The sequence below is a fragment of the Ctenopharyngodon idella genome, chromosome 12, assembly GCF_019924925.1.
Source record: "Ctenopharyngodon idella isolate HZGC_01 chromosome 12, HZGC01, whole genome shotgun sequence".
Taxonomy (NCBI): domain Eukaryota; kingdom Metazoa; phylum Chordata; class Actinopteri; order Cypriniformes; family Xenocyprididae; genus Ctenopharyngodon; species Ctenopharyngodon idella.
Window position 1 is genome coordinate 20,268,870 of NC_067231.1, and position 18,089 is coordinate 20,286,958.

General features: G+C 36.4%; 2 protein-coding genes across 3 annotated transcripts; one reads left to right on the forward strand and one right to left on the reverse strand.

Moving 5' to 3' along the window:
* The first annotated feature begins 1,947 nt into the window (after positions 1–1,947).
* plekhs1.1 (pleckstrin homology domain containing S1, tandem duplicate 1) lies at positions 1,948–9,544 on the forward strand. Its single transcript, XM_051914569.1, has 13 exons — positions 1,948–2,624; positions 3,422–3,461; positions 3,574–3,671; positions 3,756–3,871; positions 3,956–4,108; positions 4,251–4,296; positions 5,314–5,397; positions 5,500–5,616; positions 5,730–5,803; positions 6,368–6,517; positions 6,674–6,763; positions 7,432–7,564; positions 7,658–9,544. The coding sequence occupies exons 2-13, from the start codon at positions 3,443–3,445 to the stop codon at positions 7,706–7,708; spliced, it is 1,131 nt and encodes a 376-aa protein (XP_051770529.1). The 5' UTR covers positions 1,948–2,624; positions 3,422–3,442; the 3' UTR covers positions 7,709–9,544.
* A 26-nt stretch (positions 9,545–9,570) lies between these two features.
* Positions 9,571–18,056, reverse strand: dclre1a (DNA cross-link repair 1A (PSO2 homolog, S. cerevisiae)). Of its 2 annotated transcripts, XM_051914566.1 has the most exons (9): positions 17,432–18,052; positions 15,501–16,904; positions 15,125–15,258; positions 14,229–14,347; positions 13,941–14,084; positions 13,645–13,790; positions 13,074–13,228; positions 11,326–11,464; positions 9,571–10,110 (listed from the first exon to the last, which is right to left on the reverse strand). In XM_051914566.1, exons 1-9 carry the CDS (start codon positions 17,820–17,822, stop codon positions 9,899–9,901), a joined length of 2,844 nt encoding a protein of 947 aa, XP_051770526.1. In that variant the 5' UTR covers positions 17,823–18,052; the 3' UTR covers positions 9,571–9,898. The 2 variants fall into 2 exon arrangements, with proteins under 2 accessions (XP_051770526.1, XP_051770527.1); XM_051914567.1 differs by lacking the exons at positions 9,571–10,110; positions 11,326–11,464 and adding an exon at positions 12,509–12,532 and having other exon boundaries at positions 17,432–18,056.
* Between the last annotated feature and the right edge of the window lie 33 nt (positions 18,057–18,089).

Genomic DNA, 18,089 nt, shown 5'->3' on the forward strand with positions numbered 1-18,089 from the left:
GAATTACCAGCCATTTCCCCCAACACAAAACTTTTTTTTTTTTTTTTGCATATTTTTTTTAATCTAATAATATATTTTGTAACAATAATTATACTTGATTACAAAGCATAAATACATGTCCTTTTATTAGCTCATCACCCATCAAAGCTGTGTTGCATAACTAGTCTTGATTGATTGGCTTGGCACACTTTTTAGCATACCAGAGGAGTGCTGTTATCTTTTTTACCTGATGACTGATCTTTAGTTTGTTTTTTTTCGTATGGAGAATTTGAACTGATGTAAACACATACCCAAAATGCACACACCAAATATGCTCCATTTGGGTTATAAGGCTAAGATTAAGGTTTAGAAAGGTTAGCACGGCCCCATTAAACTTTGCCGAAAAATGTAGCAACTATACAGTCTGCAGGGTAAAAAGCATCTTGCTCCATTTTTAGAGAATTGTTGGGACACACCTTGTAAAACCAAGTTTGTCCCAAGTAAACTGGGACGCTTGGTCAACCTATTTATAGATTAGTCATATGGCATACAGCTAACCTTTTAAGCTAAGAAAACCTTTAGTTAGAATTCCAAACAACTGCTGTAACTGGCTACAATAGACTGTTGGCTCAAAGGTTCTGTGGTCACATGAAGCAAGATGGCAGATCTCAGATTGCTCACATCAGGTGTTATACAGTAGGTCTCCATGCAGGGTGTCTATAGGTCTCTCTAGTGGTTATTTCTGAAATTGCACTGATTGAGTTCAAGAACTGTGAAAAGTTCACTGACTATAAAGCAGCTCTGCAGAAAAAGCGATGTCATCACCCAGCTCAGTTCTCATCCAATAGTGCCACAGCAGTCAAATCAATAATACTGCTGAATATTAAGTGTCCGCAAGGAACGCAAACTCTATCAGGTGACAGAAATTGAGAAAAAAAAAAAAAAGAAAAAACTTGGGAGAAACCAGGCTCAGTCAGGGGGCCAGTTCTCCTATGGCCAAATGAAGGAACATGGTGTGATTATGATTCTAGGCGGCATCACAAATCAGACTGTGGATTTTTCATTTAGAATATTTCATCCAGTTCCTTCTGCTTGAAGATCGGATACATCACACTGGAATTTATAGGGAGGAGGAGTTGAAGCTGGCCATAGGGTCTGTGCAGAGGACTTGTCTGGTTCTCGTGGGTTTTTTTTTTTTTTTTTTTTTGAGGATTTGTGCCAAGGGCTGTCGAGTCAACGAGGTCTTCACAGGGGATCTGTCTCTAGACCTCTAGAGTCTAGTTGTCATGGTCTCCACTGACATCCAGGGCTGCATTTTGGTCGTCTCTGGGTGAAGGTCCACCATCTGGTCCAGATACAGAGCGGATCAGACTGACTACGATAACCTCAGGATAATGATGAAACAGAGAGACTAATATAAGCATAGATGCCATTCTTCTTCCTATGACTATGACTTTGAAACAGGAATCATTTGGCCATGTGCTTTCAGTGAAAATCTTTGCTTTGGTTTTCCATATATTGATATTTCTTCATAGATAGGACTGTCGTAACGAGCGGACTCAGGAAGAACTGTACATTTAAAAGGATAATTCAAATGAAAATTAAATCATCATTAACTAATCCTCATGTTCTTTCAAACCTGTATGACTTTTTTCTTCTGCGGAACATAAAAAGAAGGTATTTTGAAGAATGTTTCAACTATTTTTGTACATACAATGAACATCAGTGGGGTCCAAAACAACATTAGACCCACTAAATTTTATTCAGTATGGACATTTTTCGAAAAATATCTTTTGTGTTCCACAAAAATAAAGCATATAAGATCAAATGCACTGTCAGAATGTATTGGCATTTTAAGATTTCATTTTAGTTCCTCCTGTTGAACATGTTACCAGAAAGCCAAACACACAAAGGAATGCATATTGTATTTATCAGATATAATCTGAGAGTGTCTGATTGAGACTGTCTGAGAGTGATCAATTGATCATTGACGATGTGCAAGTAGTTTCTTATGGTTTACTTGCTATAAGATGTAAAATCAAGGCACTCATCTAGGACCCTTGTTGAGACTCAATAATTTATCTGATCTTATGTTTATGAGGATAGCATTAATGACTATCATTAAACAGTAGTGATTTTTAGATGATTATTAGTGACTATTATTATAAGTATATTAAATATACTGTCATATGTAAATATCATAAATACGCCTCAATGTACTCAGTACATGATACTATCTACATATGTAACATCTTCTAATGCTATCATAAATTACCAAACACCATCCTTTCATAAGGACGTGCAAATGTGGTGGATTTTTTCTAGAAGCTTGGAATTTGAAAAATAAATTTTGGGAAGGAATTTGTGTAAATAACCACAGCCATCTGAGACATTAAGGAAAAGAAAATCACTATACATCATTTTTAGTCATTACCAGTAATAACCTGCTAGTTGCCATAAAAATTCCGCAAACCTTAAAAAAAAAAAAAAAAAAAAAAAGGGAGGTGACAACTTTGACGACCTAACAAGAAACTCCACCTCCTTCAAAGACAAAAAGAGTTTGGCATCCTTCAAAATCATGACATGCATTCTTAAAACAGGACAGAAGTACAGAGGACACAATTGCAACATATACAGTAGCGAAGGTAATGTATTGCAGGTCTACTGATCTTATGACTGGTTTGTTTTATTTGAGTACATGAAATGATGAAATGATTTATTTGAGCACAAGAAATGATGGCTACACTACTGCTTACTATATTTTGGCAATATGCATCTTTCTTACAGTTTGAAGAATTAGCACTCAGTTCAAATGAGTCTGTAACTATTTGACTATGAAACAGGAATCGTTTGGCCATGTGCTTTCAGTGAAAATCTTTGCTTTGGTTTTCCATATATTGATATTTCTTCATAGATAGGACTGTTATAATGAGCGGACTCAGGAAGAACTGTACATTTAAAGGGATAATTCAAATGAAAATTAAATCATCATTAACTAATCCTCATGTTCTTTCAAACCTGTATGACTTTTTTCTTCTGCGGAACACAAAAGATGATATTTTGAAGAATGTTTCAACTGGTTTTGTACATACAATGAACATCAGTGGGGTCCAAAACAACATTAGACCCACTGAATTTCAATCAGTATGGACATTTTTCAAAATATCTTTTGTGTTCCACAAAAATAAAGAATATAAGTTTGTATAATGACATGAGGATGAGTAAATTTAAATCACAAAATTTTAGTTTGGGTGAACTATCTCTTTAAGGTCTGGTGTGAAGATCTTAGTTTCTTAACTTTATGAATACATATGTGAAAAATACCTACAGCACTGTGGCTTTTTCTATATTGTAAATTCTCAAGCATCATTCATTGCTTAAATATTGTCTGATGTGTGTGAGGAAGACATCACTCTCACAACACATATCATGTCTGTTTTAGGAGAAAGTCAACATCATCCAAATGTCCGGAAGTAAATCAGGTATGTCTGAAATTCATTGTGAACAGTACAGAATGACTAGAACCAGAATAGCTGGAAAAGAGATCAGAAGAAAACATTTGTCTGGTTGATCACATGTACTCTTCTGCAACAGGTTCAAATGCTTCACATAACAATGAAGCAGCTGAGGCAGAAGAAGTGTACACAGGTTTTCTGTACAAATCCCCTCCTTCTGGCCAGATAAAATTGACGGTATAATATTTGGAATTCCTAAACACAAATATCAGCAGTTTACATGTATTATCTCTGTATGTCAAATTTCATTATCCATTGCAGAAATCATGGAAGCATCGCTTCTTTGTGCTCGCAAAGACAAACAACAGCAGTCATGAGCTAAAATACTACAAAACCACTGAGAGAAACAAACTTATAAAATCCATAGATGTTTCCACGTAAGACAAAATCTGCAGAATACTTTTCAAATTAGCAAAAATGGTTAAAATTATGCAATTATATAATTTTTTTCTTTTATGTAGCATCACAATGCTGCATGTGCGTCCTGAATCACATTCAGTCTTTGAATGGATCTGCAAAACCTTCAAGTGCTCTCCATCCTCTGTGCTCTTCATGAAAACAGAAAATCCAGCAAACAAGGTCCAAAGAGAATATTTCTTCATTGGAGACACCAGGTTTGCTTTGATTACCATTGCTTTACCATAATTCCAAATACTTACCAAAAGAGCTGGATTTATAAAAGGAATTTACGCAAATAAAGGCGAGTAAATAAAGGCTTTAGTTTTAATGCTGTTATTTGTGATCTGTTGTTTTCAGTGAGGAGGTGGATAGATGGTTCAATGCTTTATCCAGGGTTTCGAAGGTTAGACATTCTACTTTTTGCTTAATATGAAAAGCTGTAATCTATGGAAGCTTGTTTCTGCCATGAAAAAAAAAAAAAAAAAAAAAAAAAAAAAAAAAGGTAATTACGACTTTATCTCACAATTCTGACTTTTTTTCTCAGAATTGCATGCTATAAACTCACAATTGCGAGTTATAAAGTCCGAATTGCGAGTTATATAGTCAGAATTGCGTGATATAATGTCAGAAATGAATGATATGAAGTCAGAATTGCGAGTAAAAAAAAGTCAGAATTGTGTGATATAACGTCAGAATTGCATGATATGAAGTCAGAATTGCGAGTTAAAAAGTCAGAATTGCGTGATAACATCAGAATTGCGAGTTATAAAGACAGAATTACAAGTTATAAAGTCAGAATTGCATGATATAGTCAGAATTGTCAGACACAATTGCGAGTTTATATCTCGCAATTCTGAGGAAAAAGTCAGAATTGTGAGATATAAACTCGCAATTGTGTCTTATAAAGTCAGAATTGCGTGATATAGTTAGAATTGTATGATATAAAGTCAGAATTGTTATAAACTCAGAACTTCGTGATATAAAGTCTTCTCAGAATTGCGAATTTATATCACACAATTCTGACTTTATAAGACAATTACGAGTTTATATCTCGCAATTCTGCGAGTTATAGTCAGAATTGCATGATATAAAGTCAGAATTTTGAGTTATAAAGTCAGAATTGTGTGATAAAAACTCACAATTGCAAGAAAAAAAATTCTGAGAAAAAGTCAGAATTGTGAGATAAAAAGTCGCAATTACCTTTTTTATTTAGTGGCGGAAACAAGCTTCCACAGTAATCAGTATGCTTTCTTTGAATAAATCATTAAACTACTATTTTTATTTATTTATTCAAATTATATGTTAAATATTTCACATTTAAACTACATTACAATTGCATATTTTTTTATAATCTTAGCTAATTCACAATCAATGTAATTTGATGAGTCTTATACAGTTAATTTTCAAATTATGTTCATAGAATATCAAATCTGAGTCACAAACTGAACCTCAGATTATGCCAGAATCCAACTCTAGTGACCAAAACCCCTGTGACACTGAAGAGGTAATTCATCAACATTGATTTCACATGCTTGTGTGTGACTGTAATTCAATTCATAGAATTCTGCCTAAATTATTTCTGAGTTGTACCTCTTCTTAACTGTAGACTGAAGTTGATAGTCTACCCCCACTGCCTCCAAGGGGAAAGTCAGCATCTGAAGGTGTTACCACTCAGCAGGGTCAATGTAGCCAACCACCCAAGAACAGCCCATCTGCAACAGAGGTATCACATAGTTAAACCAATAAAAACACACTCTCGCTTATAAAAAACAAACACCTACATCATGATTCAATCTGGCTATAAAAAACCCACATACCTTTGTTTGATGTATTCAGGTTTGCAAACAAATGGAAATAAAGGAAACTTTAGATGAGACTGCAGAGGACAGCAATGAGGACACGTCTTCAGGGTATGACAAACTTATTCTAGCTTTAAATGTCCTTTACCTCTCTTTAACCTGTTAAGGTGATGACTGGGCAACTTTTTGAGCAATGTTGCTTGGGCACTTTCCAATTGAGAATGGGCAACAAATTTCGATCTAAAGTATCCAGACAAAAATTTGTTGCCCATTCTCAATGGGAAAGTGCCCAAGCAACATCGCTCAAGTTGCCCCGTGTGTCATCACCTTGATTGTTGTTCCTCAAAAGGTAATTACTCTTTAGATTTGAATCCATTTGTGTCCTTCTTGAATAAGCATAAGGTGGTCTAATAGACCAATTTGTCTTTGATTTGCTGCTCATTTGATTTCCATCTTTTGCAGTTGTTAATGTTTCAAAGAATGTATGAAAGCTTGTTTGTAGTAATCAAGAGTCATTTTACAAAGTCTTCTATAAATGTACTCCGCATGCAGATGAGTTCATTGATTTTTAAACGCCTGATTTTATAGACTCTCAGGCTTTGTGCATGTAATGTTTTACTGGCTGCTGATCAGTTCTGCAAATAATAAATGATAATTATTTGTGTCTCTCTCAAGGGATAGTGAAGGCAGTTTGTTGTATTGTGTCACAGAAGTCTTTTCAAAAAATTCTTTGACACAGCAAAAATCAACTGAGTCAGACAAGTACAAAATACAAAATGGAAACTGTGCCTCCATTAAGCAGAATGGATCAGCTACAGACAAGAGGTGATTTACACCTTATCAATATGTGTATTGTATCTTTAGTTTCTGTAGAAGAGCAATTCAATAGAAAACAATTGTTTTAAAACCGCAGAATTTAGGTGTCCATCAACTGTGGTTATGGAATCTAGTTACATTTTGACAATGTTTTCCATTCCCCAGTGAAACACACACCCTTGTCGAGAAGGAAATTCGTGTAAGTCTTCGTGAGCTGAACAGCTTGATCTTTACAGAGGAGGCAGGAAAACCATGGTACAATTCTCACAGACAAATTTAGAAATGTTATTGCTCCAAAAATACTATCCACTGGAAGACTTCAAAAGTCCAAAAGTGTCATGCCCATGTGCGCTCTGATTTTTGAGCCAAGTTCATGCAAGTTTGCTTGGATGTATGTATAACAACAACAACAACACTACTATATTGCGATTTAATTTGATTTCAGCTCAATTCAATATTGATTGGGGCCTGTCAGGTATAGTAGATGGCAAATTTCCTCAAGGAAAAAAATAACTAATGTTGTAAACTATACAGCATTAGTTGTACACCTTTAGTGATGAACCAACAAGGAACACCTCAAATAAATTAACAAAATAAATTACAAATACTACTACTTCCCATGGTTTCACAGACAAGGCTTACGCCTAGTCCCAGTCTAAAATGCATGTTTGAGCGGTTTTAATTGAAAACAACTTGCACTGACATATCTTAAAATACGTCAATGCCATTGTTTTTTCTCAAGATGCACACCAGTAATGTTTTTTCTAAGGCGTGTTTATAAAAGCTACTTAAATATCCTAACTGAACTAAGGCCTAATCCTGGCTTAATCTAAGCCATGTTTGTGAAACCAGGCTATAATTTTTAAATTATATTTCTAGTTATTTTCCTTCACATCTTTACCTTTACCTTTTTACCTCTCCAGTGTGTCTGAGTGTCAGCAGATTCAGGACTCATGTCTGCTCCATAAGGGGGATCAGATACTGGCTGTCAATGACCTGTTGACAGACTCAGTGGAGGAGATACACACATACCTAAGAAGGCTTAGCAAGAACGAGGTAGTCATGAGTCAGAGTACAAGAATGCTTTTGTCAACATAAACAGGGCTACAATATGACTATAGTTGAACTTTTTTTCCCCTCCCCCTCCAGGTAAAACTGACCATTCTACGGCTCCCAGACTCCAGTTCCTCTACATTCTGAACCCTGCTGAGGACAAAAACAAAATGACCTAATCTCAAAGTGGGTTACTGTTCTTCTTCATCTGATTTTTCAGGCCCTTCAATACTCTCTTCATCAATGTGAAAGTTTCTCATGCATTTTTTCTCAGTGGGTAACAGCACTGTGCTGGAGATCAGTTGACAGTGATTTTAAACAGAATGAGCTGATGAAAGGGTTTTATTGTAGTATAACTTCTAGTTTCACAAGTGGTGATTTCTAAAACTACGCTTGACTGGCATCTATGATTTGTTAGTGCCAGATCGTACAGGCTGAAAGTACTGCTTTTCACACAACCCCGGGGAGCATATGGGTTGTCAAAAGTAACTTTTGTTTTCTTTTGTACATTAAGGCTTGCTGAGCTTATGTTCTTCTTATTAAAGATATCTCAGGAATGACTTAGTATACAGAATAGCGCAAAATGGCATCAGTGAAATTAATAAGGTAATAGAAACAAATTTACTAGAACTTTAGAACTTTCTTCTAGCAGTAAATAAATGTCGGGATAGCATTAAAGATATGTTGAACAGTATTTTGATGTTACTTTTAAAGGGTTAGTTCACCCAAAAATGAAATTTCTGTCATTAAGTACTCACCCTCATGTTGTTCCACACCCGTAAGACCTTCGTTCATCTTCAGAACACAAATTAAGATATTTTTGATGAAATCTGAGAGGTATCTGACTCGTCCATAGACAGCAATATAACCAAAACTTTCAAATGCCCAGAAAGGTATTAAAGTTATATTTAAAACAGTTCATGTGACTACAGTGGTTATGAGAATACTTTTTGTGTGCAAAAAAAAGAAAAACAAAATAACTTTGTTCAACAATATCTAGTGATGGGCAATTTCAAAACACTGCTTCATGAAGCAGCTTTTGTTTCGAATCAGTGGTTCGGAGTGTGTATCAAACTCCCAACGTCACATAAACCATTGAAATTTCGAAACACTTATGATGTAACGATGCCTCGTTTACTGAAATCACGTGACTTTGGCAGTTTGACACACGCTCCAAAACACTGATTCGAAACAAATGATTCGTAAAGCTTCGAAGCTTCACGAAGCAGTGTTTTGAAATCGCCCATCACTAGATATTGTTGAATAAAGTTGTTATTTTGGTGCACAAAAAGTATTCTCGTCGCTTCATAACATTAAGGTTGAACCACTGTAGTCACATGAACTGTTTTAAATATGCCTTTAGTAGCTTTCTGGGCATTTGAAAGCAATGCAGGCCTCACTGAGCCATCTGATTTTATCAAAAATATTTTAATTTGTGTTCCGAAGATGAACGAAGGTCTTAGGGGATTGGAACGACATGAGGGTGAGTAATTAAAGACAGAATTTTCATTTTTGGGTGAACTAACCCTTTAACTGCCTGTGAATCTGTGTACTGAAACTGCATTTAATTGCATTATATTTTGTAACCACATGGTGGCACACTAACACAAATTGAATTATTTTAAAACTTAACCTTGTTATTCTTACATCTTGAATTCTGATTACTTCCAGCATATAAATTCAAAGCAAAGTATCTTGGCTTGTTAAAAAATTTTTTTATATATATATATATATATATATATATATAAACTGCAGCTGCACTGAAACTAGTTTGTAGCAAATCCAAATGTTTTTTTTTTTTTTTTTCAAATTGAAATGAGATTCAGATATTTATTAAAAAAAAAAAAAAAAACTAAAACTACTGACTACCTGCTAAAGAACTGTTGAGCATGTGTATTGAAATGTATTACTTTTCTTATAGCAAAATGTATGATCTTGTATGTGCACAAGTATGAAATAAAATATGCAATTCAGAGAACAAAATCATTAGTACACGTGTGAAACGAGAGTAGAGTATATAGAATTTATTTACTTTATAAAACCGTCAGATTAAAAAAAAAACCCTCCTAAAATAAGAGGGCATATGTGGTCCATTCCAGCATTAGCCACTGGCAATGTAAAAACAGGCAAGGGGAGCCATTAGTAAAAGGCAACACTATTAACCATCGTGCAACCAGCACTTAAATGGCAGGTTCAAAGTAAAGTCTTTTTTTTTTCCCCAAATGTGAGAAGGCAGCCCAAAACACTCACATTTGAAATGGTCCACTGAGTGGTCCAATCAATAAACGCACCATCTGACTGTTTGGTCAAAGGTTTGATTGTGGATGTCAGTTTACTTTATTGCCTTGTTCCACAGCTTGAGCTTCTCAGGGCACATGATGTCGAGCTAAGGTTTCTGGGTTCAGTCTGCCACTCATAGAAGAAGCCCTCCATGGCTTTCCTACTCCTCCAGCTGCCCACATTCACAGTGGGGATGATCTTTTTCGGCTGCAGCCACTGCACAAAACGCTTCAGTTCTAAAAAACTGCTGTGCTCGCTGTAGGGAATACCTGGAACAGATAAGTATAGAGTAGGAAAGTATCTTTCAAAATCTTTGAGATGCTAGGAAAACCTATTTATACAAAAACAGGTTTTTGCCATTGTCAAAAGTCTGTGGATCAACAATGACTTCTGCTGCTCAAGCAGAGTCATATTCTAGCCTTTTGTACCATTATTTTACAATGATATAGTGTTTTTGTATAAAGACCTAAAGTAACAAGCACAAATTCCCATTAATTCCCATGTTGGACGTCTCAGATTCCAGCGGAGCTTGTGAAATGAGATGCATCTACTGCTTGAGGCAGCACCTGGTTCGGCTGCAGACCGCTGATATTCTGAAATTAAAACCCTGGGTTTGCAAAATCTGACATCTTGAGTTTTTCTCTGGGTCAAATCACATCTGCTGATTGTGTTAATACAAGGCATGCTGTTCTTAGCCTGAAACGACATTCAGCATTTCTAACAACTGCGGGAAGGGAGAAAAATCAATATAATGTAATTACATTCCACATACGAAGCCATTAGGTATAATCTTGTCAGTTAGTGGAACAGAATGACAAGGCTGTGTTGTGTCTACACTGAAAATCAGTTTAATGGAAAGCAATCCTTTTTAAGATCATATTAAAGAAGGGATGGTGTGACATATCAATAAAACAATGTGTTTTCTGCATTTCTGTTTTTGGTATAGGCCTATCATTATGCAAAATGGAGCAAACTTATTAAACCACCATAGAACTGTCCATCATAGATGAAAGCAAATGGAGCAAAATGATAAGGTGTTTTTTATTTGCTTTGTCAAATGTCTTATTTCCATTTTGATTTAAATGGATGACAAAAATACTTTCTCATTTTGCCTAGGGCTCTTGAAGTCACCAGACAAAACAGAGGGTTTTTTCTTCTTATAAAATCAAAATGCAAATACGGTAATACAGAAACAACCCTTTCTATTGTACATCCACTTCCTTTGATTAGAATTTGTTTGAACTTGCAATTTAAGTTTAAAATGAAGTGTCCCAATTTTATAAAAATGTTAGAAGTAAATGTAGCCCTAAATGTGTGCTCTTGGCTGATTTTGCTGAAACCTTTCCTGTTTTAAAGTCAACATCCCAGACAATAGTCTCAGATTTTTCAACTGTGTTGTAATAACCGCACTTAAACACTTGCTATAATGAATTAGATAAATAAAATCATTATATCAAATCCTTTATAAATAGACTGACACATACCATAGATACTGATGTTCCCTTGGGTCTGAGGTTGGATGTCTTCCACTCTCACAGTTTGGTTGAAGGTCCAGCCTGTGGGTTTGAAGGCCACTAGCTGGTCATACTTCTTGGAGAACTTATTCAAGTGTGTCCGCAAGTTCTGTAAAGTCAAGAAAGTGACAAAAATGGAAATAAAATAAATAAATAAATAAATAATAATACCTTCAGGTCATATAAACATTTAGGCTGGCTAGTTTTGAAAGTTATTTTGGATTAAGTTCTCTGTACGAGAAACCATAAACTCGCAACTGCCATTTCTAAAATCCAATTCTGAGGGAAAAAAGTTAGCTCACAATTCTAACGTTTTCTTACAATTGCGAGTTTATATCTCACAATTTTGACTTTAGAACTTGCATTTGCATAAACTTTATTTCTCAGAATTGCGAGTTTATCTCACACAGTTCTGAGAAAAAAAGTCAGAATTGCGAGATGTAAACTTGAAATTGCGAGAAAAATGTTAGAATTGTGAGAAGTCACAATTACCTTTTTTATTTTTTATTCAGTGGCAGAAACAAGCTTTCATAGAAAGCACGTGCTGTCGTGAATATTTATTACTTCTAATAGGACAAGACGATGCAGTCTCATGAATAATTATGAGAAACCAATGCGTCATCTATGTACTAGAGTGTTTAAAAATGCTCTAAATGGATCAAAAGTGACAGTAAAGACATTTATAATATTACAAAAGATTTCTATTTCAAATAAATTATAAACTTTCTATTCAAAGATTCCAGAAAGTTATCCACAAAAATATTAAGCAGCATAAATGTTTTCATTATTGACAAATGTTTTTGGAGCACCAAATTTCTGAAGAATCATGTGACATTCAAGATTGGAGTAATGACTGCTGAAAATTCAGCTTTGCACTACAGGAATAAATTAAAATAAAAACATTTTCAAATGTATTAAATATATAAAATAGATATGTTATTTTAAATTGTAATTATATTTCACAATATTACTGTTTTACTGTATATTTGGTGAGAATGAGACTTTTCAAAAAACACTTAAAACAAACAAACAAACAAACAAACAAAAAAAAACATCTCACCCACCCCAAACTTTTTAATGGTAGTGTATACAGCAAAAACTTACAGAGTAATCAAAGTCAAATGATGCCACATTGCAATCAGCTTCTTTCAATTTACATAATGGCTTTTCAATGTTTCTGCAAAATAAAATGTGGTGCAATCAACAATTAACCTCGCCTTTGCAATTTTTCCTCCTTCCTGTCATGGGCATTTAAACACGTTTCTCATTGGGAACAGCTCCAATATTGCTCTGAATAAACATCTACATTGGTTTGGGTGAAAAAAGTTGCTTATAATGGTTTAGGGCACATCATATGAATAATCTTTATTATCTTCAACTGTCTCATTAGAATTTACTTTCAGTCAGACTCAATCAGTGCTACCGCTGCCAGAACTGCTGCGTTGGCACTTGGTCTCTGTAATTAGAATCTTAATTTTTTCCTCCTGCATTAGCATAAACGCGCTGTCAAGGAAAATTAAAGATAACACTGAACACTGCATGAATTTTAAACTCCAAATTGAATAAGTAAACATAGCCTCATTGATTGTGTTTAGCATAATCAGCTCTTTTTATACACTTATAGACAGCAAAAATTACAGATGATAAATTGCATTTCGCAATTTATAACTGACATATGACAAATGAGTCACAGAAGTTTTAAATGTAGTTCAACTTACTTTGAAATTGAGCTGCATCATAGGAAGCACATGCACCCGGGCCGCCTGCCAGTCTGTAGTGATGCGCCGGCCAATCTCCTCGCACTCCAGGCAGCACATGGTGTTATACTTATCCTTGGACAAACATACTTTAGAGCCTAACACTTCCGATACAGCTAGAGGAACAGGTGGGACAGGTAAAAAACAAATTAAATCTCTATATACACAAGAAGGAATGAATGAAAATGAGTCTATTGGGAAAGAAGTTGTAATCCAGCAAGACAAGTCAAGAGAGTTTTCATATTAGTGGTGAGCAGAGATAACAGTCCACAGCAAGCACTATGTGATCAAAGGACATTAATCGTGGATGCATCTTATAAAATGAACAGGAAGCCAGTCAGACAAACTGTTCAATACAAACATTTCAAAGTCAAGTTAGGACAGCATCTGCAAACTATTTTATTTTACATGAGCCTCATTCATGATGGTCACGGTTTATAGAAAGGCGAACAATCTGTCCTTTCAAGAGTGGATAAAGTAGCACAAGGCCTACAAGAGGTCTGGGCAAAGCAGGACAACATTGCTCACTCACCTAGAAAGACCTTCTCTTTCCCAACTGAGTAGGTGCCACACACCACAAGTGTACGAGGGTTCAGCGTGACCTGTTCAAAAGCCGTGTTTACGGCAAAGGTGATGACTTCCTGTTGAGTGGGAAAGGTATACTCTGGGCTGCAATACCTATGAAAGAAAATGTTTTTTTTTTTTGTTTTTTTAACCCCATTAATATCAGTCTTAGTTGATGTGATCAAAAGTGGTCAGCAGAGACACACTGAGTCAAGAGAAACAGAATGCAGAACAGAAAAGTAGTTTTGTTAGTGGGGAACTCACGTTGTGTCTAGATAGAGGGTCTGTATCCTGAGACCCTGCAGCTCTGGGTAGCGCTCCATGGACGGATCAGCCCGGAAGTCACCTGTGTGGAGTACCTTCTGGCCATTTGGCAGCACAAATAGCAACATGGCTGCCCCAGGACAGCTGGAGGGGGAAAACAGTTATAGTAATTAAGGTCTTGTTATTCTGTGTGAACAATCCAAAAGTTACAAAAGTAAAAAAAATAGGGTCCTGCAATAAAGAAATATAATTGGCTTCAAACATTCATTAGTTAGAAGATACACTCACTGATTAGCATCCAGGAGAGTGACCTTCACTCCTTGCACGATACACTCGGTGTTCATTGGGAGAACATTAACATACTGCTCATTCACCTTCAGCTTGGTCTTCACAAGGTTACCAGTTACCTGCCATGTTTAACACCAGTTTGTCATGAAAAAAATAAGAGCAAATCCTTCCTGACACCATCATTGAGGGAAAAAAACAGAAAAACATTTTTCTAGTGTTTCAAGGCATTTTGCTTTCCATATTTTCCAAGTCCACTTATAATGATAGTGAAGGTTTCTTGTGCCAAAAGTTTTTCCATTTTCCACCCTTGTCCTGGCTTTTAGAATTAGACACTGATTGACATGTAAACTATGGTGTTTTATGCTAATGTGTTAATAATTCTCATATCATAACCATGACATTTCCGCAGCTTAAAGGGATAGTTCACCCAAAAATGAAAATTCTGACATAACTTACTCACCCTCAGGTTGATTAAAAATTTTATGAATTTCTTTCTTCTGTGGAGCATAAAAGAAGAAATCGCCACCTTGGAACTGAATAAGGTTCTATCTGCAGTCTGAGCAGGTAAATGTCAGATAGAACCTTATAATTCTAAGGTGGCAAAATGTCTTAGTGTTTTTACATACCACAAAATTCAGTGGTCTCCAGTAGTTTGGTTCCAAAACGTTCTTCAAAACATCTTCCTTTGTGTTTTGCAGAAAAAAGGTTTGGAACAGCATGAGGGTGAGCAAATAATGATAATTTTCATTTTCAGGTGAACTACAGTATCCCTTTAGTTTCTGGAAGGGAGCTTTTGGTTGTGAAAGTTAGAGGATTTCTATATAGTAAATTGAACTCTTCTGTTTCTAAATAGTGTTTTCATGATTTCTAAAGTGAAATAAGGCAGGGAGACATACTTTGTTACAATAGATGGGGAAGACAGAGTCTTTCTTCAAGCCACCATAGTGGTCCGAGTGGAAGTGAGTGAGAAAGTAGGCTGTGACACCTTCAACAACCCCATACTGAAAAGCATCCACAGCAAAACCAGTTCCTGGACAGAGAAAAATCATATTATAGTCTCCAAAGTACAATAGTCCGAAACATTGTCCCTCAAGCTAAACAATAGAGCTATTATCATCAAAAAAAAAAAAAAAACAAACAAACAAACACATAATCTGATACATTAAAGTTCTGGCACAACTGTTCAGACATGAAGTATCAGTGTTTACTGATGTAATCATAACAATTGGTATTAAGTAGGTCACAACAAAAGCATTAAAGCGGTTCACAAACCAGGAATTTTCTTGTAGAACGGACAGCGCTTGGGCTCCTCAGGATCTCCATCTGTCGCTCTTCCTCTGTTCCATCTTTTCCGCCCCTCTGCCCTCCCTCCTCTCTTTCCTTCTGTTTGCGTGGGCCTAGTCGTACCATCTTCTGCAGCAGGCGAGACACTGGACACTTCAGATGGTGCTTTGGTCTTCCTACGCCGTCTACCCTGGCGCCTAGCATCATCCCCCCGAGTTTCTGAAATCCTCGCTTTCCTAGGCCCTTGCTGATCGGCCTCTCTGACCGTTGCCTTTACTTCCTCCTCAGCCTTTTTTTCACTCAATGGCTTCAGGCCAAAAAACACTCCAATGTCTGTTTGCTTTAATCCAGAGGGACCTGTCTTAGTCTGAGTCCTCCTAGGAGCCATAGGCAGTGTTTTCTGAGTTATGGATAGGGCTGTTTGGGTGGTAGACAACTCTTGGTTTAAGAAAGTGGAATTAACTTCCTCATAAGGTGCAGCCAAGCTGTTGACAAGTGCAGGATTAGATATGCGATCCCGAAGACGCTCTAATACCAAACTTTGAGGTGACTGTAGCAGGGAGTTTGGACCTTCATTGTTTGTTGTGGCATGTTTTTCCACTGATTGAGCTCTGTGCTGAAACGTTCCATCAGAAACACCTGTGGAACTGGAAGTGGTCAGGTGACTATCCGGTGCTAACGATGTCTGCAGTTTCTCACAGGTGTCTAATGAGTTTTTCCCAGTCTCATATTGGTCCACCGTATCAAAAAACAGATCATCATCATCATCTTCATCGCTGAACAGATTAAGAGAATCATCGTCAACTTCGTTTTCATCTTCCTGCAATGCAGTACTCTGAAACAGCATATCTTTATTGTTTTTTTGAATCCTGTGCTCTTCATTCACATCTGGACGCTCAGAGAGAGGAGAGTAGGAGATATAATCATCATCATTACATTCAAAGAGCTCTTTTTTAACCTCAGTAGTCTGCGTCTGAACAGCATTGTGAACACAAAGTGCCTTGACTGGAGTTGGAATTGTCATTCTCGCCTCCTGTGATGAATTCTGGGACTGAGATCTTTTAATGGAAGGAGACCAGCCTTTCTTTTTCTTGATATCCTCAGTGTTAGGGGAGCGTAAAAGCAGCAGAGCATTACTCTGGGTGGGAGTTCCCTTTGGCACATCATCGGGGGATGAGTTTTGGCTGGATGAAGCAGAGACATTCAGAGCACTGTCCACGGAGCTCTCCGTATTATTCGTGGGAGCAACGTTATTAACTGACTTCAAGCTGAAGTCTGAGATGCCTTGGACCATGCAGTCGTTCAACGCTCGACTCTGAGCGAGCAGAGAGTGGCTGTACCTCTTGTAATGATTGGGAATGGAGGACGTACACTGAAGACCATCTGGACATTCTGTAACATTAGAAAGCAGAGAAAGTGTAAAAATGTTTTTTTCTTAAATATTATACAATCGTATTCTTGCAAACATTGAACATTAAGGTTTTAAAATCTCACACCAGATTCAGTTCATAGAGAATTTTAATAATGACGGAGTTCTCGAACCTCAGGATCAATACATTTCCATGGCTTTTCTAGTTCATATAATAAATATGTTATTATGTATGTGTGTGTCTAGCTATCTTACTATCTATATATTGATTATTTATTTATTTATTTAATATATATATATATATATATATATATATATATATATATATATATATACACACACACACATATATATAAAATTTACTATAGACTTCTAATAAGTTCAAGGTATTTAAAAATGTGTTATATTCCCAGGTATGTGGGAACACTGTAATGAGCTGATGAGTTGAATCTGGTGTGTAAGACATCCAAAATTGTGCAGTGTGAGGAGGGGATCCAGAAGAAAAACAGCTCATTTCACATATAAATTATGAATTTAAGAAAAACATTACCTTTACAATTGTCAGTAGGGGTATCTAAGCATTCTGCAACATGCCATTGTTGAGACTGAACCACCAAAACGGAAAATGGCATTTGACATACAGGACAGAAGCCTCCTGACTGAGGGTCTTTATCCTGGACAGCCTGAGAAAGTGTCCCATGATTCACGTCCAGAGATCCTGAGCTCACAGTGTTAATGGGAGCATTATTGCTATTCTGGTCTAAATCAGTGTGTGTTTCAGCACTGCTGACTTTTGGTTTTTGCGCTGATGTCCCAGGGTTGCTATCATTTCTCCTCTTTGTCCCACTTTTACTTGATATCTGTGATTTGCACCTTCGTTTCTTGGTCTTCTTAAGAGGTTTATAATTCCAAATGTCATTCTCGGAGCCGCTCTGTGACATTTGTAAACACTAACAGATCCTACTGGTTTGTTTTGAACGCAGTTGTTTTGTAACATCACATTCATGGTCCCTTAAAGCAAAAAGATTTGCAACCGCACAAAGAAGACCGTATCATGCAGAAATTCATCCCGAAAGCAAAAAGCCTTCAGAAAAGCGCGTGTCGTTAAAGTATTGTAACAAAAACCGTTCATATTACATGAGAAATAAACGCCGACCACTATCTTCCTCCGTTGCACTTACCGCCAAGGCTGAAATAGTATGTTTTCA

Bases quoted from the DNA above. Each gene is read 5' to 3' on its own strand.
- plekhs1.1 (XM_051914569.1), top strand. The intron at 3,672-3,755 runs GTATAATATTTG...TATCCATTGCAG, and splicing joins CTGGCCAGATAAAATTGACG to AAATCATGGAAGCATCGCTT. The intron at 3,872-3,955 runs GTAAGACAAAAT...TCTTTTATGTAG, and splicing joins AAATCCATAGATGTTTCCAC to CATCACAATGCTGCATGTGC.
- dclre1a (XM_051914566.1), bottom strand. From the start codon at position 17,822: ATGTCACAGAGCGGCTCCGAGAATGACATTTGGAATTATAAACCTCTT. The intron at 16,905-17,431 runs GTAATGTTTTTC...CTAATGTTACAG, and splicing joins CCCTACTGACAATTGTAAAG to AATGTCCAGATGGTCTTCAG. The intron at 13,229-13,644 runs GTGAGTGAGCAA...CTGTTCCTCTAG, and splicing joins GAAAGAGAAGGTCTTTCTAG to CTGTATCGGAAGTGTTAGGC.